Genomic DNA, 24,602 nt, shown 5'->3' on the forward strand with positions numbered 1-24,602 from the left:
TCTTTGCAGGATGTTATGCGGGACAAGGATTTTAGAACACTTCCCACTTGCTCTCGTGTGCAGGCACCCTTTATAGAATTTTTGAAAAAAACACTTTTTGAGAAAAAGAGAGCACTGAGATTGCAAAGTGCTCGGAACACTCTACTTGAAATTTTAATTTAAATTTCTGAATTTTGAACTCCTTGCCTTCTTTTTTAGCCTGTGTTGACCTCCAATCCCTACAAGATGTCCTGCTACGACCTGTACCCCTCCGCTGCCTGCGGCGTCCTCCGTCCCCAGCCCCTGGCTGACAGCGGGAATGAGCCATGCGTCCGCCAGTGCCCTGACTCCACCACCGTGATCCAGCCTCCCGCCGTGGTGGTCACCTTCCCCGGCCCCATCCTCAGCTCCTTCCCCCAGGATTCCGTGGTGGGATCTGCTGGAGCACCCGTCCTTGCAGCCTCCGGGGCCTCCCTGGGCTATGGGGGCTACGGGTCCCTGGGCTATGGGGGCTATGGATCCCTGGGCTACGGGGGTCTCTATGGATATGGGGGTTATGGATCCCTGGGCTATGGGGGCCTGTGGGGCTATGGGGGTCTGGGCTCCTGTGGTGGGTACCGGGGCCTGTATGGCTCTGGCAGAGCCTTTGGCTCTGGCTATTGCAGCCCCTACTCCTGGTACGGCCGCTATGGCCGCGGCTTCTGGGGCTCCTGCTAAACCCTATGGAAACATCCCAGGGTAAGGAATCACCGACAACGGAGAGATGCAATCCTGGCCCCAGAGGAAGTGCTGTGACCACAGCCACCCCACCCAGTGGAGATGGAAGCACACAACTCCTTGATTTGTTCACCTTCTACTTGTCTTCTGGGCTTTTTTTTCTGTCTCTGTGTGTGTAATATGTAATTTATCTTCTTCTAAAATGTAACTTCACTGTCCAACTGGAGAAGAGCAACCATGGAAGGAGTTGCCTCTTATCTGATATTCTTCATACTCTGTAATGTTTTTCTGTGAATGCTTTTTTCTCATTAAAGTGATTCTGTTCTGCAAAAAACAAATGAAGTTTTAGTTTCAGTTTCTCTGGCTGTGGGTTGGCAACACTTCTCTCTGTACAGACTGGGGGAAAATATAAATCCTTACAATAGGCTAAGGTTCAGACTTCAAAACCTGGAATGTCTTAGCTGGGAGTGAAGTCAGCCACTGCTCCTTGATGCAGAATTTTGGAGTAGGAATCTTCCCACCCAGCTGTCCTGGGGCACAATAATAACATTACAGACTCATGGACTCATGGAATGGGTTGGATTGGAAAGACCCCAAAGATCTTCTCCTTCCATCCCCTACCATGGACAGAGACACATCCTGCTGGACCAGGTGGCTCCAGCCTGGCATTGGACACTTCCAGGGATGGGGCAACCAGAGATTCCCAGGATAACCTGTACCAGGCCCTATTCACCCTCACAGAGAAAGATTTCTTCCCAATATCCACCTTAAATTTGCCTTCTGTCAGTCTGAATCCATTCTCCCTTTTCCTGTCACTCCAGTTCCCTCTCCAGCTTCCTTGTAGATCCTGGAAGGTGGAATCTCACCAGAGCAAGAGGAAGGGTGGATATGCTCACAGGTTAAGGCATTTTCTGCCTTTTAATTTTCCCAAGTTCTCTCTGCTCCAGCTTTTCTTGTTGGTGTGAATGAATCTGTGAAGGAGCTGTTTTTTCTGTTAAAAGCTGTCCAACTTCACATTTCATTATTATTCAGAAAGATTTCAGATTTCAAAATTCCACTCTGTGGCCCAGAAAACTTTAAATAAAGATTTGACAGGAAATTGATTTAACTTTTTGCTGAGGTTGTTCCTGAAGACAGAGTTTAAATGTTTGACTGAGGAAATTGAGTCAGAACACAAAGATCAAAGAGATGAAAGTTTTACCTGGAAGAAATTAATATGGAAATGTAATCTTCCCTGTTTTTTTGGGCAGGACATTCGTCTCCATAGTTTAGGGACAGGCTGGATGAAGCTCTGAGACACGTGGGCCAGTAGGAGGTGTCCCTGCCTGTGGCAGGGTGTGGAATGAAATGAGCTTTAAGATCCCTCCCAACCCAAACATTCCATGATTAGAGGATATTTTAGGCTGTTACTGACACCTGCACAGGTGAGGCTTCTCCAAAGGCAAATAACAATGGTAAAAAGAGGAGAAAAGAACACCAGAACATGGCAACTTTGGTGCAATAAACTTTTAATGACAACAAGCAAAGCAATGAATTTGCAAAGTCTCCAAGAAGCACGAAACTCTTCTCCAGCCAGAGGCACATTCACATGTGAATGATTCGGGTTCTCTTCCACTCCCAGATGTTGATGTGAACAAGCAGGACCCATTTTGAGCCCCTTTGTTCCACATTTACCCCAGGCAACACAAAAATGGGGCAGGAGAAGCTTTAAGGCAGAAGCTGAAAGAGGAGAAATCCAAAAGGGGCTGAACAGCTACAAATCCATGGTTTTGGGATGAAGCAGCAGTGGTTCCACGCTCTTTGGCTGTGAAACCATCACATTTCATCTGTTGATGAGATCTCACATGGGATTTTTCCCTCGGGTTTAGCAGGGGCCACAGCTGCCACGGCGGTAGCGGCCATAGCGGGAGTAGGAGCTGCAGGAGCCAAAGGATCTCCCAGAGCCAAACAGACCCCGGTACCCCAGGGAGGAGCCCCCACAGTACCCCAGACCCCCAAAGCCCAGGGAGGAGCCCCCATAGCCCCACAGACCCCCATAGCCACCAAGGCCAAATCCCCCATAGCCCCCAGAGCCAAATCCCCCATAGCCCAGGGAGGCCCCGGAGGCTGCAAGGACGGGTGCTCCAGCAGATCCCACCACGGAATCCTGGGGGAAGGAGCTGAGGATGGGGCCGGGGAAGGTGACCACCACGGCGGGAGGCTGGATCACGGTGGTGGAGTCAGGGCACTGGCGGACACACGGCTCATTCCCGCTGCTGGCCAGGGGCTGGGGCCGGAGGGCACCGCAGGCAGAGCCACCGATGAGGCCGGAGCCACCAATGAGGCCAGAGCCACCGATGGAGCACAGGTCGTAGCAGGACATCTTGCAGGGGTGGAGGTTGATCTGTGGAAAGTGTTAATTTATATTAATTTTAAAGGAATAGCAAACTTTAGGCTGTGCTGGAGGAGTCCAAGAGTATCAGTTATAAATCTGGGAAGTAAATGTATTTCCTTTTCTTATTTTTCCCATGGCTGTGATCTCCAGGCTACTCTTAACTTCAATCCAACACAGTCTGTACTCTTCAGTTGTATCTTTGAATTACCAGATCAGATAAAATCATCAGCCAAGAGTATTACATTACTCTTACCTGATGATTTCTACTCAGATTTTATCTTTCCTGCTACAAACTCAGCAAAACTCTACCAAATGTAGCCACATATACAGGTTATTCTTTATCTCCTAAAATACAGACAAGGAACCCTTTGGAGTGCTAAAATAATACAAGTTTGGCGTTCAATACCACTCAGTGATTCCCTCTCTTAAAAGACCTAGAGATAAATGAGATATTAAACACCAAATATCCTACAGAGCAGTGGCAGCCTAACTGCAACCAGATTTCTTAACATGAAGTTCAGTTTAGAGAAGTTTGAGACAAAAGTGACTTACCTGGTTCACAAAGGCAGAACAGGTGAGAGAAGTGGATGGAAGGACCTGGTGCAGACACCTTTTATACAGCTCCCTGCTTGCCCACAGGGCACTGGCCACCTGATGCGCCAGTTCATAATTAGGTCCCAACCCCAAATTGCAGGACACATAATTCCCCAAAGTGCTGAAATTGTCTTTGCTTATTGCTGGTGCACTTCAAACCCACACATAGCGTGAGCTGCACATTCCACCCCAGACCTCTATTGTCTCCAGGCTTTATGTGGGGAATTGTTTTTTATGATCCCATTGCTTTCATTAGCGTTAGGGGAGGAAATAAAGCTGACTTGAATTATTTATGAGTCCTTCATAATTAGGATGACTGAAGGACACTCCTGGGTTTGCCCAGGTAAAGGTCCTTGGGTGAGATTAACAGGAGACACAGAGCCAATGGAGTTTCTTTTAGGAACTCAAATGAGGACTGGAGACAAATAACAAAGGGAAAAACATTGGTTCTGCATGCTCAGCATTTCTCTACCTACTCAAGGCAAGGCAAACACAACAAACAGGAACATCTTTAAATGGACTTTATACCATAAAATGCTATCATGGAATGGTTTGGGTTGAAAAAGACCTTAAAGATCATCCAGGGACACCTTCCATAGACCAGGGTGCTCCGCGCCTTGTCCATCCTGGCCTTGGACAGCTTCCAGGGATGGGGAATCTATGGAATATCCTGTGCCAGGGCCTCCCTACCCTCACATGGAACAATTCCTGCCCAATATCCCATCTAAACATCCTCTCTGTCAATTTTAATCCACTCCCTCTTTTCCTGCCAATTCAACCCTTAGAAGAAGTCTCTCCCCATGTTCCTTTTTAAACTCTCCACTTGTTTTTCTTTCAGTCCCTGGAAACAGTGAAATATTTCACCTGGAAATTGAGTGTTCTGAGTTGTTTCATCAATCTTTCCTTTCCTTTCTCATGTTTTCCCTCCTATTTTTACATGTTAGAGACACAACATTCTGTGTATTAAATAAAAAAAGAAAAAATATATTTTATTCTTAAGGACAAAGACAGGAAGGTCAACGTTATAAACCAAGAGCTGATTATGGGAAAAACCCAAGTGGCTTCAATTTACGCATTTTAATGAGATAATCTCTTGTAATTGTGGGGTGTTTACATGCAGGCAAAGATTTTACATAACTCTGACACAGTAGGAACAACTCAGTCACGGGTGTTCAGGAGGTACTTGAAAATCCCTTGGAATGTTCTTGTAAAACCTTGAATTTTTTTTTTTTCCCACGATGATGGCTCAGGAACTCCCCATATGTATCTCCAGATTTGAAAAAGCTCATAATTTATAAATAATACATGGTGTGAAGATAACCATGTGGGTGATTATGATAACAATGATAATGATAGAGTAGGACAATGGTGTAAACAGAGACAGAAACCTCAGCAAATCCAACATTTGCTCTTCCCAGCAGATTCCCACTTCGTAATTGCTCTGTGCTGAAAGATGCCAACAAGGATGGGATTAGGTGCAAGGTCCTCTCTAAACACAAGGGCGTTTTATTTCCACTACAGCTAAATTTGGGATTTCTTCTATATAGAATCATGGAATGGTTTAAAATTGGCAGGGACCTCAAAGACCCTCTTGTTCCAATGCCTGCCATGGACAGGGACATCTTTGACTGTCTCAGGTTGATCCAAACCGGCCTTGAACACTTCCAGAGATGGAACCATCTCAATAAAACATAAATTTGATTATTAATTCAAGGTACATTCTGATTATTTTGACCATTCCATTCTAACCTTTAAAATCATAAATATCTCTCCCTTCAGAACTAAACTCAGGTTTAAACTGTGACTTAAAGGTCAGAAAAAAACATAAGACTTTTCTGGATATTTGTGTCCCCAAACCATTCTAAGCGTTTTATAATTTCTGTAAATGTCTGAGCATCATTGTCTTATAAGACAGGACAAAAATATGTGTGTGCAAACAGCTCAGCACATGGTGTCACCCCAGAAAACTGACACTAATTCGTGAATCATGTTTTAGGATGAAAGATGCACCAATTCCACCCATCAGCGTTCCAGATCAAAGGACTTTGTGTGACGTAAAGCGACATTTGAAATCAAGAATAAACACAAAGAGCAACAATTTCATCACTTTGAGGAGCAATCAATACAAAAAAATGTTCTGTGTCAACTAATGAGCTCCTCCGAGCCCTCAGGCAAGTCTGAACTGTATAAAAGCTGTCTCCACTTGGGGTTCTCCCAAACATCTTCACTTCACTCATTCTTCTCAACGACTTGGTAAGTCTGGAGCTGCTCTTTGCTGCTTCTGGAATTGCTCTTTGCTACTTTTGGAATCTCTCTTTGCTGTACAATTCATCCGGGGTGCGTTCTTCCATTGGGAACTCGTAGGCAAAATTCTAGGTGGAGATATAAACCTTGCAAAAACCTTATGGAAGGCTGCTCTCTGCTTTCAAGGCTGGTGTTCTGTTCCAAACCAAACTGAAAGTTTCTTATCAGAAAATTCTGTTGGATGTTGGGTTGCCTTCACCAGTTGTATCCATAATGTGAAAGGTTCAATGTTTATTCTTATCCTCTGTTTAGTTAAATGGGTGACTGGAAATTATTTTGAAAGTTTAAATCTTCCTGGTTCACAGGGAAATGTTGAGTTTAGAGGCAAACCTCCTGTTAGATCCAGTTTGTTCTATTACAAATCAGCTGAAATGCTTTTAATTTGAGATAAATGGGCATGAACATCCCAAGAGACTGGCTTCGAGTAGGACACAGAGAAGAACTGAGAATTGTTTAAAAAGATCTGTATTAGATTTATTTAAGATTAAAAGGGATCCTGGAGGAATCTTAAGGAGCTGAAACACGAAGCACTGGGTTTTTCCAAGTTAATGAGAGCAAGTGATTTGGTGTGAGAGTTTTTCAAAAGACTTCATAGCCCAAAATCAAAATGCTGGGATGTTAAGCTCATTGTAGGGATCTCAAAGCCCTGATTCAATGTTTGGAAATTTGGGACAATTATCTTTGCAATTCCCTTATAATGGTCTCATCCAAGAAGCTACTGAGCAAATCTGAAAAGACAATGAGTTATAATCCCTGTTTAGACGGGGATCAGCACAAAGGAGATCAGTGGGAATGAGGAGCCAGAGTCATGAAATCCTGAATAACAACATGCTCAACTTCTGGAGCAGAGTCCCACTCCTTGTTGATCCCCTGACTCACCAAAGTGCCCCAGCAAATAATTTTTGTTCTTATAATTTAAGAACAAATAAATGTTCTTATTAAATTTTCATCTTTAAGAGATGTGGGGAAATTCCAGTGCTTCAAAGCTCTCCTGTCTCGGGAAAAGCAGCCAGCTCCAGAGCCATTTTCTGTTGGTAAATAACATCTTGTACTTGCTCCAATCAACTCTTGCAGATCAACCTCCATCCCTGCAAGATGTCCTGCTACGACCTGTGCTCCATCGGTGGCTCTGGCCTCATTGGTGGCTCCGGCCTCATCGGTGGCTCTGCCTGCGGTGCCCTCCGTCCCCAGCCCCTGGCCGGCAGCGGGAACGAGCCGTGTGTCCGCCAGTGCCCTGACTCCACCACCGTGATCCAGCCTCCCGCCGTGGTGGTCACCTTCCCCGGCCCCATCCTCAGCTCCTTCCCCCAGGATTCCGTGGTGGGATCTGCTGGAGCACCCGTCCTTGCAGCCTCCGGGGCCTCCCTGGGCTATGGGGGATTTGGCTCTGGGGGCTATGGGGGATTTGGCCTTGGTGGCTATGGGGGTCTGTGGGGCTATGGGGGCTCCTCCCTGGGCTTTGGGGGTCTGGGGTCCTGTGGGGGCTCTTCCCTGGGGTACCGGGGCCTGTTTGGCTCTGGCAGATCCTTTGGCTCCTGCAGCTCCTACTCCCGCTATGGCCGCTACCGCCGCGGCAGCTGCGGCCCCTGCTAAACCCGAGGGAAAAATCCCTCAACTTGGCAAACGACACCAGTGGATCCTCACCTGAGCTCCTGAGGAAGAGGCAGAGCATCAGAACTTCACTTCAGACCATGGAGTCAGAAGCCCTCTAGAAATTCTCCTTCTTGTTTCTTCCTCCTTTTGTTCTGTCTCCTCTTTCCTGCCCCTTCCACTGGCCAAATGTGAGTCTCCACCATCCACTGGCTTCTCCCCGAAACTGCTGCCTCCTGCCACAAGGCTGAGGGAGCAGCTGTAGTGAGGAACAACCTGCTTGTCTTTGCCTCCCATGTCCTCATCCTGTGGAGCCTTCCCTGCCCTTGCAATAAAAAAATCCTGCATACAACACCTGCCTTTGTTTTTCCTTTTAAGCCCCAGAGTGGGATTCGTCCCCATCAGAACCAGGCTGAGATGCTTTTGGTCAGACCTGCAGCTGAGAGTCCTCTCTTGCCTTACACTAATTATTCCAGCTCTCAGACTTCCAGTAGTTATTCCAATTTCCATCCAGTTCGGTGCTGGAACGGGAACTGTCACATCCCCAAGTCTGCCAGAGCTCAAGAACAATGCTCTCAGGCACAGGGTGGCATTCCTGGGGCGCCTGGGCAGGGCCAGGAGTTGGACTCAATCCCTGTATGGCCCTTCCAACCCAGGATATTCCATGGTTATTTTTTTAAGTCGTTAATTTAGTGCTGGAATTTATTTTATTTTTACATCTTCCAGGCTATGTATTAGAAATCATCCAGCTGCCTTCAAAGACAAAGCTAAAAAATACTGCCTGAAGTTCTGCCAAAGCACGTTCTGAAAAGGAATGATAGGAGGAAGGTGAACAAAGGGAAACAATTTTTGAGATAGGTATCTGATGAGCAAAGATGAGGCACTACCTTCTCTTTTTTCACTAATCACTGCCATGATAATGTTGCCTCAGGGAAGGTTTGGCTAAACCTGTCAGCAGGTGAGGTAAAAAGAACATGAACTGATGCATTAGAGAGGATTTACCTCTTCCTTCACTGGGACTCTTGAAAGAAATTATCTTGATCAGTGTCAAGGAACAGCAAATCTTATTTTTCACAGGTGATTTCAATATTCTTCCTTGTATTGGACTTGATCTGTCAGATGGCCATAAGTAATGAATTGAAATGAAAATTAGTCCATGGTACCTGTGAATTTAAGCCAATGGTACCTTTTCACAAAAGAAGACTTAATTTTTATGGGTAAACCAACACTTATTTGAGAATATTTTGACAAAAAAACCCACAGAATTGTTTACGTTGGAAAAGACCTTTGAGATCATCCAAGCTGCGCCAGATCCCCACCTGGTCATCTAGCCCAACATCCAGGAATTCCTTGGATATCTCAAGGGATGGGAACTCCAAACCTTCCTGAGCCCCTTCCAAGGCCTGACTGCCCTTTCCAGGAGGAAATTCCTATGTCCAACCTGAACATCCCCTGCTGCATCTCCAAAAGCTCTCCCCTGGCAGGTTCTTGTCTCTCCCTGCTTCATCCCCCCTGTCCCCTTTCCTCTCATCCAGGGCAGCTCCCGGAACAACTTTACAAAAGGACAATGCTTTTCCCTCCATTTCTCTTCTGATATTTGCTTCCCCCCGCAGCCTCCAAGAGGTGCTTGGGTGTAAATCATGAGCCCAGCTAAACACCTGAGCTGCGACTGCCAAATTTCACTTCTCAGCCAGGCAGTGCCAGGCAGGTACCAGCCTAATGAGGTGTTGTGTCAGACAAGTGCTCAGCCCAAGATAACACCCCTGAAGAGAGCCATTAACATGAAGGGAACAGTGATTACACAGCTGTAATTTGGGCTGGATGCCTGCTCAGAGTGAGCTCACGTCTGATTGCAAAATCCAACAAAGGGCTGATCTTTCTCTCAGTGTCTACATGAGAGTTATGGGGTGGAGGGAGTTCACTTCATTCGTTATTCAAGGATCCATCCCGAAAAAACTCTAATTATTCATTTACGTTCCTGGCATTGGCACATCTTTTGGGAGCCCTGATAACAGAAAGCTGAGTGGCACTGAGCCGAGGAAATCAGAGTTTCAGACTGGAAAAACGAGGTAGCTGAACTGCTGGGAGCAGCAGTAAAGGAGTGACCATCATGGGATAGGGCAGAGCTGGGTTCCTGCTGATTGCGGGGAAAGGAGGTGGTGCAATGGCAAGGAAACCTTCCTGTCCCACCTTCCAGGAGCCACCTCAGCAAGCCAGGAACCAGGTAAACACCTCCAACATCACTGAGTCCAACCCAGAACTGATCTCCACATTGTCAACCAGCCCAGAGCACTGAAGGTCACCTGCAGTTGAACCATCTGAGCTACCACTGGTTCCAGTGACCACTGGTTCCAGTGACCTCTGCTTGAGTCCCCACAGCCCTCACAGTCACAGTCACACAAGGATTTCTCACTGCCTCGACCCCTGGTTTTCCAAGCAGAGTCTCAGACCCTGGATGCTTAAAATAATTTAATCACAGTGCAAAAACAGATTAACAGCTCGAGATGGTGACTCCAAGGAGGGACAAAAAAAGGGCACATTGGGATTATGTACACACAAAGCCTGGGGACATCAGCTCCTGCTACGACAGTGAGTGTGCAGCCACCTCACTGGGACAGAGGTCCCTGTGCACTTTGTATGCTCTGGAGAGAATACACTGAAAACATAAAATACCCGAGTCATGGAAACATAATCAGAAGCTGTAAAACCAAGGAAAAGAGCACACCCAATTTCGCTTTCATTGCAAACATGTTCTTGCCTGTCTGACAGACAAAGTATATCCAGGAAAAAATAAAGGAATTAATCCTCAGTAAACCAAAGGGTAGAACATGAAGAGATACAAACAAAGCAGAGATTAGTTGACCTATCAGAGGGGTAAAAATCGTATCATACGCTCTCACAAAACATTGAGGGCTAAGAATCTACACAAGACCTGAGGAGGGAACAGAATTCCAGAAAAATACACAGAGACAGGAATTGGATGCAGGAAAACTTTATTGTAGCAAGAGGGGCAAGAGAGGCTGAGAGAGGGACGGTGGGCAAGCCCCAGGCAGGCTGGGTGTCACGGGCTGCAGGAGGCCAGGGCAGCTCGTGCAGAGCTCAACTTCTCCATGCTGGGCTGAGGCAGCCACAGGGGTTTGGGGCTGTTGCTGGTGGCTCTAGCAGGGCCCGCAGGTGTCCCAGAACTTCTTGCTGTAGCGGGGCAGGACGCAAGGGCTGCAGGCGGGAGCAGCGTAGGCTCTGCCAAAGGTGCAGAGGCCCCCCGAGGCCTGGGTGGCGCCGGCGCCGTAGAGGCCGCCCAGCCCCAGGGAGCCGCCAAAGGCCGGTGCTCCGGAGGAGCCCACCACGGCCTGCTGGGGGAAGGAGCTGAGGATGGGGCCGGGGAAGGTGACCACCACGGGTGGTGGCTGGATGAAGGCAGAGGAGTCGGGGCACTGGCGGGCGCACAGCTCGTTGCAGCTCTCAGCGATGGGCTGGGGCACAGCCACGCTGGTTCTGGGGGGGCACAGGTCCGTGCTGGTTTTCGGGGGGCACAGGTCGTAGTAGGACATCTTGGCGTGGGATCCGAGGGTGCTCTGCAAAAGAGGGCAGCCATGGCAGGAGAGCAGCCCAGGGCAGCACCTGAGCCACAGGGGCTGGAGCAGGGAGCCTGGAGCAGAAGCGCTCGCACACTTACCCTTGTTGTGGAGGAGGAGAAGGTGGCCAGGGCAGTGCTTGGTCCAGTCTGGCCCAGGCAGGGCTTTTATAGCAGTCTGGGTATTGCTCAGCTCCAGCCAGGCCAATCTGCACAGGGGACACTCCCTGATGCTGCTGCTGCTGACACCAGGGCTGTGCAGCCCCTGCCCCTCCCTGAGTCAGCATCCCCCAGGTGCCACCCCAACACATCCCGCTGCCCAAGTGATCTTGTCATTCCTGCCATGTCAGATCCTTGATAGCTGGGATGGCACACAGGAATGGGTTCAAGGAATTCCTGTCAGGGGCTGGAACATGTAGGTCAGGAGTGGTAGGAGCCTTCATGAGGGAGGGGATGTGTGCATCACAGGACAGCCCACTACAACCAGACCTCATCTGCCTGCTGTAAGTGCCCATGGAGCTCTTCCAAACAGGCCTCAAACACCCCTCATATCCTTCCTGAAAAACATGGGGGAAGGACTGAGATGTCCATCAGTCCTGGCTGATTCCAGGTTTGTTCCATCACTTCGGGACATTAAAGTTGTTCCTGGAGCCCATTCCAGGGTGCCATCTGGGCTATCAAGTATCTGACGTGGCAGGAAGGACAAGATCTTTTGGGTAGCAGGATGTGCTGGGCTGGCACCTGGGGGATGCTGATTCAGGGAGGGGCAGGGGCCGCACAGCCCTGGTGTCAGCAGCATCAGGGAGTGTCTCCTGTGCAGATTGGCCTGGCTGGAGCTGAGCAATACCCAGACTGCTATAAAAGCCCTGCCTGGGCCAGACTGGACCAAGCACTGCCCTGGCCACCTTCTCCTCCTCCACAACAAGGGTAAGTGTGCGAGCGCTTCTGCTCGCGGCTCTCTGCTCCAGCCCTGGCCCCTGTGCCTCGGGAGCTGCCCTGGGCTGCTCTCCTGTCATGGCTGCCCTCTCTTTTGCAGAGCACCCTCGGATCCCACACCAAGATGTCCTGCTACGACCTGTGCCCCCCGAAAACCAGCACGGACCTGTGCCCCCCCAGAACCAGCGTGGCTGTGCCCCAGCCCATCGCTGAGAGCTGCAATGAGCTGTGCGCCCGCCAGTGCCCCGACTCCTCTGCCTTCATCCAGCCACCACCCGTGGTGGTCACCTTCCCCGGCCCCATCCTCAGCTCCTTCCCCCAGCAGGCCGTGGTGGGCTCCTCCGGAGCACCGGCCTTTGGCGGCTCCCTGGGGCTGGGCGGCCTCTACGGCGCCGGCGCCCCCCAGGCCTCGGGGGGCCTCTGCACCTTTGGCAGAGCCTACGCTGCTCCCGCCTGCAGCCCTTGCGTCCTGCCCCGCTACAGCAAGAAGTTCTGGGACACCTGCGGGCCCTGCTAGAGCCACCAGCAACAGCCCCAAACCCCCGTGGCTGCCTCAGCCCAGCATGGAGAAGTTGAGCTCTGCACAAGCTGCCCTGGCCTCCTGCGGCCCGTGACATCCGGCCTGCCGTCCCTTTCCCAGCCTTTCCTGCCCTTCTTGGCACAATAAAATTTTCTTGCATCCAACTCCTCTCTTTTTGCCTTCTTTTCCTGAGTCATGAAGATCTTTGGGGATGGGGAATTCTGGGAGTGTGAGGGGAAGTGGTGTTGCTGGGAAAACTGAAAATGGAAGGGGAAAGCCACAGTAAAATAGAATTGGGAATGCTACATTGGCGGTTAAAGTGGAGAAGGAAATGGCATCACAGTGGAAGTGGACGGATATAAAGGAAAGAAATGGGAAAATTTCATGGAAGCAGAAGGAGAAGGAGAAGGAGAAGGAGAAGGAGAAGGAGAAGGAGAAGGAGAAGGAGAAGGAGAAGGAGAAGGACAAGGACAAGGACAAGGACAAGGACAAGGACAAGGACAAGGACAAGGACAAGCAGCTGAAAGGTGTCTGCCAGAAGACAGACAGATCCCTTGCTCACTGGCCGTGACACCACAGTCCTTTACAGACCTGCAACTCAGCTGGCAATGAGTAGGAATGTCCCCAGAGCTGGAAGCCATGCAAGGGCAAAGGCTGTCAGAATCCAGCCTCTCTGTATCAACCTTGGCTCTGATAAGGGACCAGGGATTGAAATAAGAGAGAAACTAGCCATCACTATGCCCTATATGTTATATTTCACTGCCATCAGCCCCTTCTCTCTATTTTTCTTTGTCTTTCAATCTTTCTCTTTCTTTTTCTCTCTCTCGTTTTTTGTATTTTTTGTCACCTTGTGTCTCATATTCTGTTTTCTCTTCTCCTTGTCCTTGTACTTGTCCTTACCTACTTTTCCTTCTCCTTTTCTTCCTTGCTCAAAGACAAAATTTTCCCACAATCCTTTATCTTCTGATTCCCTTCCTTCAAGATTTCATTTTCTTCTCCACATTACCCACCTCTGACCCTACCCACTTATCTTTTGCCATCTGGTTCTACTTCTGTTTCCCATTGACTTGGCCACCCCCCAACACAAGTTCCCCTCACACTCATGAAAATTCCCCCATCCCCAGGGGCATTCAAGACGCCAGAAAGGGAGACAAAGAAACAGAAATTCAATGCAGGAAAATTTTATTGAGCCCCGAAGAGCAGGAAAGGCAGAGAGAGGGCCGGTGGGCAGGCCCCAGGTAGGCTGGGTGTCATAGGCTGCAGGAGGCCAGGGCAGCTTGTGCAGAGCTCAACTTCTCCATGCTGGGCTGAGGCAGCCACAGGGGTTTGGGGCTGTTGGTGGTGGCTCTAGCAGGGCCCGCAGGTGTCCCAGAGCTTCTTGCTGTAGCGGGGCAGGACGCAAGGGCTGCAGGCGGGAGCAGCGTAGGCTCTGCCAAAGGTGCAGAGGCCCCCCGAGGCCTGGGTGGCGCCGGCGCCGTAAAGGCCGCCCAGCCCCAGGGAGCCGCCAAAGGCCGGTGCTCCGGAGGAGCCCACCACGGCCTGCTGGGGGAAGGAGCTGAGGATGGGGCCGGGGAAGGTGACCACCACGGGTGGTGGCTGGATGAAGGCAGAGGAGTCGGGGCACTGGCGGGCGCACAGCTCGTTGCAGCTCTCAGCGATGGGCTGGGGCACAGCCACGCTGGTTCTGGGGGGGCACAGGTCCGTGCTGGTTTTCGGGGGGCACAGGTCGTAGCAGGACATCTTGGTGTGGGATCCGAGGGTGCTCTGCAAGAGAGGGCAGCCATGGCAGGAGAGCAGCCCAAGGTAGCATGCAAGCCACAGGGGCTGGAGCAGGGATCCTGGAGCAGAAGCGCTCGCACACTTACCCTTGTTCTGGAGGAGGAGAAGGTGGCCAGGGCAGTGCTTGGTCCAGTCTGGCCCAGGCAGGGCTTTTATAGCAGCCCCGGCATTGCTCAGCTCCAGCCGGGCCAATCTGCACAGGGGACATTCCGTGGTGCTGCTGACACCAGGGCTGTGCAGCCCCTGCCCCACCTGAGTCAGCATGCCCCAGGTGCCAGCCCAGCACATCCTGCTGTCCAAGCACTCTTGTCCTTCTTTCGATGTGAGGGACTTGAGTGTCAGGATGGCACCCAGGAATTGACACCAGGAACACATGTCAGGGGCTGGAGTATGTGGCCTGGGAGTATTGGGAGCCTGCAGCATGGAGGGGATCTGTTCATCAGAGAATAGCCCAGCAGAACCAGACCCCATCTGCCTGCTGTCAGTGCTCAATGGGTTCCCCGAGGCTGGGAAAAAAGATTTCCCTGGTCAGGCCGGATCATCTAAGGGCAAAGAGGAGAGCAATCCATCTGGCCCAGGCGATTCCAGCCCTGCCCCATACCTTTGGATCATTAAAGGAGCTCCTGGAGCCCATTCCTGGGTGAAATCAAGGCTATCAAGGATCTGACGTGGCAGAAATGACAAGATGGCTTGGGCAGCGGGATGTGCTGGGCTGGCACCTGGGGGATGCTGACTCAGGGAGGGGCAGGGGCTGCACAGCCCTGGTGTCAGCAGCAGCAGCAGTAGCATCAGGGAGTGTCCCCTGTGCAGATTGGCCCAGCAGGAGCTGAGCAGTGCCCAGCTTGCTATAAAAGCCCTGCCTGGGCCAGACTGGATCAAGCACTGCCTTGGCCACCTCCTCCTCCTCGACAACAAGGGTAAGTGTGCGAGCGCTTCTGCTCGCGGCTCCCTGCTCCAGCCCTGGCATCTGTGGTTCGGGTGCTGCCCTGGGCTGCTCTCCTGCCATGGCTGCCCTCTCTTGCAGAGCACCCTCGGATCCCACACCAAGATGTCCTGCTACGACCTGTGCCCCCCGAAAACCAGCACGGACCTGTGCCCCCCCAGAACCAGCGTGGCTGTGCCCCAGCCCATCGCTGAGAGCTGCAACGAGCTGTGCGCCCGCCAGTGCCCCGACTCCTCTGCCTTCATCCAGCCACCACCCGTGGTGGTCACCTTCCCCGGCCCCATCCTCAGCTCCTTCCCCCAGCAGGCCGTGGTGGGCTCCTCCGGAGCACCGGCCTTTGGCGGCTCCCTGGGGCTGGGCGGCCTCTACGGCGCCGGCGCCACCCAGGCCTCGGGGGGCCTCTGCACCTTTGGCAGAGCCTACGCTGCTCCCGCCTGCAGCCCTTGCGTCCTGCCCCGCTACAGCAAGAAGTTCTGGGACACCTGCGGGCCCTGCTAGAGCCACCACCAACAGCCCCAAACCCCCGTGGCTGCCTCAGCCCAGCATGGAGAAGTTGCGCTCTGCACGAGCTGCCCTGGCCTCGTGCAGCCCGTGACACCCAGCCTGCCTGGAGCCTTCCCCCTGTCCCTCTCCCTGCCTCTCTTGCCCTTCTTGCTACAATAAAGTTTCCCTGCATTGAAGTCCTGTTTCTTTGCCTCCTTTTCTGGTGTTTTGAATCTCCCTGGGCTTGGGGGTGTTCCAAGAGTGGGAGGGGAATTGGTGATGCTGGGATAGGCACAGGGACTGGAATGTGGAAGAGAAAGGTTAAGGTTATACAGAAGATAGAATGGGACATTGGAGGATAAATTAGAGATGAAAAGGAAATCAAAATGGAACTGGAAGGATAGCTGTGGCAATTCTTGGAGTTAGGAGACAGAGAAGTAGGAGAAGAAGGAGAGGAAGGAGCAGGACAAAGACAAGGAGAAGGAGCTACAAGGTGTCTGCCTGAAAAGAGACAGATCTCCTGGCTTGCTAGCTATGAGAAAAAGAGCTCTGACAAACCTGCAATTATATTGGCAAAGAGTGGACTTGTAATGGAGTTGGGAGCCATCCCGATGCAAAGGTTACTTGAGCTCTAGCCTCTCTCTGCCACAATGGACATGCTGACAGATCTGGGAGGGAAACCAAAGAAAGTTCCCTCTCACTTTTCCCTGTACATTAAATTTCCTTGTAATCAACTCCGTCTCCTTCAGTTTCTACATCGTAGTCTTTCTTCTTTATATTCCTCTTACACCTTGTTTCTCATCTTCTCTTCCCTCTTCTCCTTCTTCATCTCCTTCCTGTTGTCTTTCTTCTTTGCGTTCACTTTCCACTTCTTATCCCGCGTCTCCTCCTTCCTCTTCTCCTTGGCTTCATCGTCCTTCTCCTTCCCCTATTTCCTTTGCATCCTCCTCCTCCTTCTCCACCTTCTCCTCCACCTTTTTCTTCTCTTTCTCCTTTGCCTAACCCTGCCCCTTCCCAACATTCCCTATGTTTTGATTCCGTGTGCATTTTGCTTTCATTTTCTTGTCCACGTTATTGTCCTCTGTACCTGTGCCACGTCACTTTTACTTTGATCTTCCCCTTCCAGTTTCCATTGTCCCTGGCTATCCCAGCAACACCATTTACCCTCCCACTCTTGGAAACCCTCCCACCGCAGGGGACTTTCTCATTCTGGCAAAGGAGGCAAAGAGACAAGAATTGGATGCAGGAAAATTTTTATTGTACCAAGAAGGGAAGGAACGGCAGGGAGAGGGACAGTGGGGAGGCCCCTAGGCAGGTTGGGTGTCACAGGCTGCAGGTGGCCAGGGCAGCTTGTGCAGAGCTCAACTTCTCCATGCTGGGCTGAGGCGGCCACAGGGGTTTGGGGCTGTTGGTGGTGGCTCTAGCAGGGCCCGCAGGTGTCCCAGAGCTTCTTGCTGTAGCGGGGCAGGGCGCAAGGGCTGCAGGCGGGAGCAGCGTAGGCTCTGCCAAAGGTGCAGAGGCCCCCCGAGGCCTGGGTGGCGCCGGCGCCGTAGAGGCCGCCCAGCCCCAGGGAGCCGCCAAAGGCCGGTGCTCCGGAGGAGCCCACCACGGCCTGCTGGGGGAAGGAGCTGAGGATGGGGCCGGGGAAGGTGACCACCACGGGTGGTGGCTGGATGAAGGCAGAGGAGTCGGGGCACTGGCGGGCGCACAGCTCGTTGCAGCTCTCAGCGATGGGCTGGGGCACAGCCACGCTGGTTCTGGGGGGGCACAGGTCCGTGCTGGTTTTCGGGGGGCACAGGTCGTAGCAGGACATCTTGGTGTGGGATCCGAGGGTGCTCTGCAAGAGAGGGCAGCCATGGCAGGAGAGCAGCCCAAGGTAGCATGCAAGCCACAGGGGCTGGAGCAGGGAGCCTGGAGCAGAAGCGCTCGCACACTTACCCTTGTTCTGGAGGAGGAGGTGGCCAGGGCAGTGCTTGGTCCAGTCTGGCCCAAGCAGGGCTTTTATACCAGCCTCGGCATTGCTCAGCTCCAGCCGGGCCAATCTGCACAGGGGACACTCCCTGATGCTGCTGCTGCTGACCAGGGCTGTGCAGCCCCTGCCCCACCTGAGTCAGCATGCCCCAGGTGCCAGCCCAGCACATCCTGCTGTCCAAGCACTCTTGTCCTTCTTTCGATGTGAGGGACTTGAGTGTCAGGATGGCACCCAGGAATTGACACCAGGAACTCATGTCAGGGGCTGGAGTATGTGGCCTGGGAGTATTGGGAGCCTGCAGCATGGAGGGGATCTGTTCATCAGAGAATAGCCCAGCAGAACCAGACCCCATCTGCCTGCTGTCAGTGCTCAATGGGTTCCCCGAGGCTGGGAAAAAAGATTTCCCTGGTCAGGCCGGATCATCTAAGGGCAAAGAGGAGAGCAATCCATCTGGCCCAGGTGATTCCAGCCCTGCCCCATACCTTTGGATCATTAAAGGAGCTCCTGGAGCCCATTCCTGGGTGAAATCAAGGCTATCAAGGATCTGACGTGGCAGGAATGACAAGATCACTTGCACAGCGGGATGTGCTGGGCTGGCACCTGGGGGATGCTGACTCAGGGAGGGGCAGGGGCTGCACAGCCCTGGTGTCAGCAGCAGCAGGGAGTGTCTCCTGTGCAGATTGGCCTGGCTGGAGCTGAGCAATGCCAGGGCTGCTATAAAAGCCCTGCCTGGGCCAGACTTGACCAAGCACTGCCCTGGCCACCTTCTCCTCCTCCAGAACAAGGGTAAGTGTCTGCGTGCTTCTGCTCGCAGGTCTCTGCTCCAGCCCTGGCCCCTGTGGCTCCGGAGCTGCTTTGTGCTGCTCTCCTGTCATGGCTGCCCTCTCTTGCAGAGCACACTCGGATCCCACACCAAGATGTCCTGCTACGATCTGTGCCCCCCGAAAACCAGCACGGACCTGTGCCCCCCCAGAACCAGCGTGGCTGTGCCCCAGCCCATCGCTGAGAGCTGCAACGAGCTGTGCGCCCGCCAGTGCCCCGACTCCTCTGCCTTCATCCAGCCACCACCCGTGGTGGTCACCTTCCCCGGCCCCATCCTCAGCTCCTTCCCCCAGCAGGCCGTGGTGGGCTCCTCCGGAGCACCGGCCTTTGGCGGCTCCCTGGGGCTGGGCGGCCTCTACGGTGCCGGCGCCACCCAGGCCTCGGGGGGCCTCTGCACCTTTGGCAGAGCCTACGCTGCTCCCGCCTGCAGCCCTTGCGTCCTGCCCCGCTACAGCAAGAAGCTCTGGGACACCTGCGGGCCCTGCTAGAGCCACCACCAACAGCCCCAAACCCCCGTGGCTGCCTCAGCCCAGCATGGAGAAGTTGAGCTCTGCACAAGCTGCCCTGGCCTCCTGCAGCTTGTGGTACCCAGCCTGCCTGGGCCCTGCCCCCTGTCCCTCTCCCTACCTCTCCTGCCCCTCTTGCAACAATAAAGTTTTCCTGCATTGAATTCCTGTTTCTTTGCCTCCTTTTCTGGAGTCATGAACTCCCTGGGGTTGGAGATGTTCCAAGAGTGGGAGGGGAATTTGTGATGCTGGGATGGCCACCAAAAATGGAATGTGGTAGGGGAATAGGAAGGTCATACAGATGTGGGGAAGGGACATGTGCGGTTAAAGTGGAGATGAAAATGAAAACAAAGTGGAAGTGGAAAGATTCAAAGGAGAACTGTGGGAACTGGTGAGGTTAGGAGACAGAGAAGAATGCGAAGGACAAGGACAAGGAGCTCCGAGCACTCTGCCTCAAGACAGACAGATCCCCCGCCTTGCTGACCATGAGACCCAGGGCTCTCACAGACATGCAGTTATGCTGGCAAAGAGTGCCCTTGCCCAAGGAGCTAGAAGCCATTCCAGTGCAACGGTTACCAGAGCTCCAGCCCCTCTCTGCCACCATAGCTCTGCTAAAGGACCTGGGACAGAAATCAGAGACAGACTTCCCCCTCACTCTTCCCTGTACATTAAATTTCCATGTCATCAGCTCCATCTCATTCAGTCTCTACTTTTTCGACTTCTTTATGTTTCTCCTACTCTTCGTTTCTCATCTTCTCTTTCCTCTTCTCCTTCTTCTCCTTTCTCTGGTCTCTCTTCTTCACATTCTCTTTTCCCCTCTTATACGCCTTCTCCACCTTCCTTTTCTCCTTTGGTTCATTCTTCTTCTCCTTCCCCTTTTCCTTTGGATCCTCCTCCTCCTCCTCCACCTTCACCTACCTCTCCTCCTTCTTCTCCTTCTCCTCCTTCTCCTAACCCTTCCCCTTCCCAACATTCCCTATGTTTTGATTCCGTGTCCATTTTGTTTTCATTTTCTTGTCCAAGTTACTGTCCTCTGTACCTGTCCCTCACCACTTTTAATATGCCCTCCCCCTTCCATTTTCCATTGTCCCTGGCTATCCCAGCAACACCATTTACCCTCCCACTCTTGGAAACCCCCCCACCGCAGGGGACTTTCTCATTCTGGCAAAGGAGGCAAAGAGACAAGAATTGGATGCAGGAAAATTTTTATTGTACAAAGAAGGGAAGGAACGGCAGGGAGAGGGACAGTGGGGAGGCCCCTAGGCAGGTTGGGTGTCACAGGTTGCAGAAGGCCAGGGCAGCTTGTGCAGAGCTCAACTTCTCCATGCCGGGCTGAGGCAGCCACGGGGGTTTGGGGCTGTTGGTGGTGGCTCTAGCAGGGCCCGCAGGTGTCCCAGAGCTTCTTGCTGTAGCGGGGCAGGGCGCAAGGGCTGCAGGCGGGAGCAGCGTAGGCTCTGCCAAAGGTGCAGAGGCCCCCCGAGGCCTGGGTGGCGCCGGCGCCGTAGAGGCCGCCCAGCCCCAGGGAGCCGCCAAAGGCCGGTGCTCCGGAGGAGCCCACCACGGCCTGCTGGGGGAAGGAGCTGAGGATGGGGCCGGGGAAGGTGACCACCACGGGTGGTGGCTGGATGAAGGCAGAGGAGTCGGGGCACTGGCGGGCGCACAGCTCGTTGCAGCTCTCAGCGATGGGCTGGGGCACAGCCACGCTGGTTCTGGGGGGGCACAGGTCCGTGCTGGTTTTCGGGGGGCACAGGTCGTAGCAGGACATCTTGGTGTGGGATCCGAGGGTGCTCTGCAAGAGAGGGCAGCCATGGCAGGAGAGCAGCACAGGGCAGCATGTGAGCCACAGATGCCAGGGCTGGAGCAGGGAGTTGCGAGCAGAAGCACTCGCACACTTACCCTTGTTCTGGAGGAGGAGAAGGTGGCCAGGGCAGTGCTTGGTCCAGACTGGCCCAGGCAGGGCTTTTATAGCAGCCCCGGCATTGCTCAGCTCCAGCCGGGCCAATCTGCACAGGGGACACTCCCTGATGCTGCTGACACCAGGGCTGTGCGGCCTCTGCCCCACCTGAGTCAGCATCCCCCAGGTGCTAGCCCAGCACATCCCGCTGTCCAAGAACTCTTGTCCTTCTTTCAATGTGAGGGACTTGAGTGTCAGGATGTCACCCAGGAATTGACACCAGGAACACATGTCAGGGGCTGGAGTATGTGGCCTGGGAGTGTTGGGAGTCTGAAGCATGGAGGGGATCTGTTCATCAGAGAATAGCCCAGCAGAACCAGATCCCATCTGCCTGCTGTCAGTGCTCAATGGGTTCCCCGAGGCTGGGATAAAAGATTTCCCTGGTTAGGCCGGATCATCTAAGGGCAAAGAGGAGAGCAATCCATCTGGCCCAGGTGATTCCAGCCCTGCCCCATACCTTTGGATCATTAAAGGTGCTCCTAGAGCCCACTCCTGGGTGAAATCAAGGCTATCAAGGATCTGACGTGGCAGGAATGACAAGATCACTTGCACAGCGGGATGTGCTGGGCTGGCACCTGGGGGATGCTGACTCAGGGAGGGGCAGGGGCTGCACAGCCCTGGTGTCAGCAGCAGCAGGGAGTGTCTCCTGTGCAGATTGGCCTGGCTGGAGCTGAGCAATGCCAGGGCTGCTATAAAAGCCCTGCCTGGGCCAGACTGGACCAAGCACTGCCCTGGCCACCTTCTCCTCCTCCAGAACAAGGGTAAGTGTCTGAGTGCCTCTGCTCGCAGGTCTCTGCTCCAGCCCTGGCCCCTGTGGCTCCGGAGCTGCTTGGTGCTGCTCTCCTGTCATGGCTGCCCTCTCTTGCAGAGCACCCTCGGATCCCACACCAAGATGTCCTGCTACGACCTGTGCCCCCCGAAAACCAGCACGGACCTGTGCCCCCCCAGAACCAGCGTGGCTGTGCCCCAGCCCATCGCTGAGAGCTGCAACGAGCTGTGCGCCCGCCAGTGCCCCGACTCCTCTGCCTTCATCCAGCCACCACCCGTGGTGGTCACCTTCCCCGGCCCCATCCTCAGCTCCTTCCCCCAGCAGGCCGTGGTGGGCTCCTCCGGAGCACCGGCCTTTGGCGGCTCCCTGGGGCTGGGCGGCCTCTACGGCGCCGGCGCCACCCAGGCCTCGGGGGGCCTCTGCACCTTTGGCAGAGCCTACGCTGCTCCCGCCTGCAGCCCTTGCGTCCTGCCCCGCTACAGCAAGAAGCTCTGGAACACCTGCGGGCCCTGCTAGAGCCACCACCAACAGCCCCAAACCCCTGTGGCTGCCTCAGCCCAGCATGGAGAAGTTGAGCTCTGCACAAGCTGCCCTGGCCTCCTGCAGCCCGTGACACCCAGCCTGCCTGGAGCCTTCCCCCTGTCCCTCTCCCTGCCTCTCTTGCCCTTCTTGCTACAATAAAGTTTCCCTGCATTGAAGTCCTGTTTCTTTGCCTCCTTTTCTGGCGTTTTGAATCTCCCTGGGCTTCGGGATGTTCCACGAGTGGGAGGGGAATTGGTGATGCTGGGATAGGCACACGGACTGGAATGTGGAAGAGAAAGGTGAAGGTTATACAGAAGATAGAATGGGACATTGGAGTTTAAAGAGGAGATGAAAAGGAAATCAAAGTGGATCTGGAAGGATAGCTGCGGCAACTCGTGGAGTTAGGAGACAGAGAAGTAGGAGAAGAAGGAGAGGGAGGAGCAGGACAAGGAGAAGGAGCTGCAAGGTGTCTGCCTGAAGAGAGACAGATGCCCTGGCTTGCTAGGTATGAGAAACAGAGCTCTCACAGACCTGCAATTATATTGGCAAAGAGTGGACTTGGTAACGGAGTTGGGAGCCATCCCGATGCAAAGGCTACTTGAGCTCTAGCCTCTCTCTGCCGCCATGGATCTGCTAACACATCTGGGAGAGAAACCAGAAAAAGTTCCCTCTCACTTTTCCCTGTACATTAAATTTCCTTGTAATCAACACCATCTCCTTCAGTTTCTACATCGTAGTCTTTCTTCTTTATATTCCTCTTACACCTTGTTTCTCATCTTCTCTTCCCTCTTCTCCTTCTTGTTCCCATTCTGGTCGTCTTTCTTCTTTACATTCACTTTCCACTTCTTAACCCACTTCTCCTCCTTCTTCTTCTCTGTCGCTCCATCCTTCTTCTCCTTCCCCTTTTTCCTTTGCATCCTCCTCCTCCTTCTCCACCTCCTCCTCCACCTTTTTCTTCTCCTTCTCCATCCCCTAACCCCACCCCTTCCCAACATTCCCTGTGTTTTGATTCCATGTCCCTTTTCTTTCATTTTCTTCTCCACATTATTGTCGTCTGTACCTATGACTCGTCACTTTTACTTTGATCTTCCCCTTCCAGTTTCCATTGTCCCTGGCTATCCCAGCAACACCATTTACCCTCCCACTCTTGGAACTCCCCCAACCCGAAGGGACTTGCTGATTTTGGCAAAGGAGGCAAAGAGACAGGAATTGAATGCAGGAAAACTTTATTGTAGCAATATTGGCAGGAAAGGCAAGGAGAGGGACAATGGGCAGGCCCCAGGCAGGCTGGGTGTCACGAGCTGCAGGAGGCCAGGGCAGCTTGTGCAGAGCTCAACTTCTCCATGCTGGGCTGAGGCAGCCACGGGGCTTTGGGGCTGTTGGTGGTGTCTCTAGCAGGGCCCGCAGGTGTTCCAGAGCTTCTTGCTGTAGCGGGGCAGGACGCAAGGGCTGCAGGCGGGAGCAGCGTAGGCTCTGCCAAAGGTGCAGAGGCCCCCCGAGGCCTGGGTGGCGCCGGCGCCGTAGAGGCCGCCCAGCCCCAGGGAGCCGCCAAAGGCCGGTGCTCCGGAGGAGCCCACCACGGCCTGCTGGGGGAAGGAGCTGAGGATGGGGCCGGGGAAGGTGACCACCACGGGTGGTGGCTGGATGAAGGCAGAGGAGTCGGGGCACTGGCGGGCGCACAGCTCGTTGCAGCTCTCAGCGATGGGCTGGGGCACAGCCACGCTGGTTCTGGGGGGGCACAGGTCCGTGCTGGTTTTCGGGGGGCACAGGTCGTAGCAGGACATCTTGGTGTGGGATCCGAGGGTGCTCTGCAAGAGAGGGCAGCCATGGCAGGAGAGCAGCCCGGGACAGCACCCGAGCCACAGGGACCAGGGCTGGAGCAGGGAGCCGCGAGCAGAAGCGCTCGCACACTTACCCTTGTTCTGGAGGAGGAGAAGGTGGCCAGGGCAGTGCTTGGTCCAGTCTGGCCCAGGCAGGGCTTTTATAGCAGTCTGGGTATTGCTCAGCTCCAGCCAGGCCAATCTGCACAGGGGACACTCCCTGATGCTGCTGCTGCTGACACCAGGGCTGTGCAGCCCCTGCCCCTCCCTGACTCAGCATCCCCCAGGTGCCAGCCCAGCACATCCCGCTGTGCAAGTGATCTTGTCATTCCTGCCACGTTAGATCCTTGATAGTTAGATGGCACCCAGGAATGGGCTCCGGGAACGACTTCAATGGTCTAAAGGAGTGGGGCAGGGCTGGAATCACCTGTGCCAGATGGATTG

At 53.4% G+C, this 24,602-nt stretch overlaps 12 protein-coding genes across 12 annotated transcripts; 6 read left to right on the forward strand and 6 right to left on the reverse strand.

Annotated features, from left to right (window-relative positions):
* The first annotated feature begins 225 nt into the window (after positions 1–225).
* On the forward strand, positions 226–696 carry LOC135288302 (scale keratin-like). Its single transcript, XM_064401658.1, has one exon. It carries the CDS (start codon positions 226–228, stop codon positions 694–696), a length of 471 nt encoding a protein of 156 aa, XP_064257728.1.
* A 1,864-nt stretch (positions 697–2,560) lies between these two features.
* On the reverse strand, positions 2,561–3,058 carry LOC135288049 (scale keratin-like). The gene has a single exon (XM_064401335.1). It carries the CDS (start codon positions 3,056–3,058, stop codon positions 2,561–2,563), a length of 498 nt encoding a protein of 165 aa, XP_064257405.1.
* Positions 3,059–7,063: 4,005 nt separating this feature from the next.
* Positions 7,064–7,561, forward strand: LOC135288051 (scale keratin-like). The gene has a single exon (XM_064401336.1). It carries the CDS (start codon positions 7,064–7,066, stop codon positions 7,559–7,561), a length of 498 nt encoding a protein of 165 aa, XP_064257406.1.
* Positions 7,562–10,716: 3,155 nt separating this feature from the next.
* LOC135288052 (scale keratin-like) lies at positions 10,717–11,109 on the reverse strand. The gene has a single exon (XM_064401337.1). The coding sequence runs from the start codon at positions 11,107–11,109 to the stop codon at positions 10,717–10,719; it is 393 nt and encodes a 130-aa protein (XP_064257407.1).
* Positions 11,110–12,192: 1,083 nt separating this feature from the next.
* LOC135288356 (scale keratin-like) lies at positions 12,193–12,585 on the forward strand. The gene has a single exon (XM_064401709.1). The coding sequence runs from the start codon at positions 12,193–12,195 to the stop codon at positions 12,583–12,585; it is 393 nt and encodes a 130-aa protein (XP_064257779.1).
* Positions 12,586–13,935: 1,350 nt separating this feature from the next.
* On the reverse strand, positions 13,936–14,328 carry LOC135288343 (scale keratin-like). The gene has a single exon (XM_064401698.1). It carries the CDS (start codon positions 14,326–14,328, stop codon positions 13,936–13,938), a length of 393 nt encoding a protein of 130 aa, XP_064257768.1.
* A 1,087-nt stretch (positions 14,329–15,415) lies between these two features.
* On the forward strand, positions 15,416–15,808 carry LOC135288347 (scale keratin-like). Its single transcript, XM_064401702.1, has one exon. The coding sequence runs from the start codon at positions 15,416–15,418 to the stop codon at positions 15,806–15,808; it is 393 nt and encodes a 130-aa protein (XP_064257772.1).
* A 1,405-nt stretch (positions 15,809–17,213) lies between these two features.
* Positions 17,214–17,606, reverse strand: LOC135288338 (scale keratin-like). Its single transcript, XM_064401693.1, has one exon. The coding sequence runs from the start codon at positions 17,604–17,606 to the stop codon at positions 17,214–17,216; it is 393 nt and encodes a 130-aa protein (XP_064257763.1).
* A 1,076-nt stretch (positions 17,607–18,682) lies between these two features.
* On the forward strand, positions 18,683–19,075 carry LOC135288339 (scale keratin-like). Its single transcript, XM_064401694.1, has one exon. The coding sequence runs from the start codon at positions 18,683–18,685 to the stop codon at positions 19,073–19,075; it is 393 nt and encodes a 130-aa protein (XP_064257764.1).
* Positions 19,076–20,465: 1,390 nt separating this feature from the next.
* Positions 20,466–20,858, reverse strand: LOC135288333 (scale keratin-like). Its single transcript, XM_064401689.1, has one exon. The coding sequence runs from the start codon at positions 20,856–20,858 to the stop codon at positions 20,466–20,468; it is 393 nt and encodes a 130-aa protein (XP_064257759.1).
* Positions 20,859–21,939: 1,081 nt separating this feature from the next.
* Positions 21,940–22,332, forward strand: LOC135288341 (scale keratin-like). The gene has a single exon (XM_064401696.1). It carries the CDS (start codon positions 21,940–21,942, stop codon positions 22,330–22,332), a length of 393 nt encoding a protein of 130 aa, XP_064257766.1.
* Positions 22,333–23,729: 1,397 nt separating this feature from the next.
* Positions 23,730–24,122, reverse strand: LOC135288334 (scale keratin-like). The gene has a single exon (XM_064401690.1). It carries the CDS (start codon positions 24,120–24,122, stop codon positions 23,730–23,732), a length of 393 nt encoding a protein of 130 aa, XP_064257760.1.
* Positions 24,123–24,602: the final 480 nt, after the last annotated feature.

The sequence above is a fragment of the Passer domesticus genome, chromosome 32 (genome assembly GCF_036417665.1).
Source record: "Passer domesticus isolate bPasDom1 chromosome 32, bPasDom1.hap1, whole genome shotgun sequence".
NCBI classification, from domain to species: Eukaryota; Metazoa; Chordata; class Aves; order Passeriformes; family Passeridae; genus Passer; species Passer domesticus.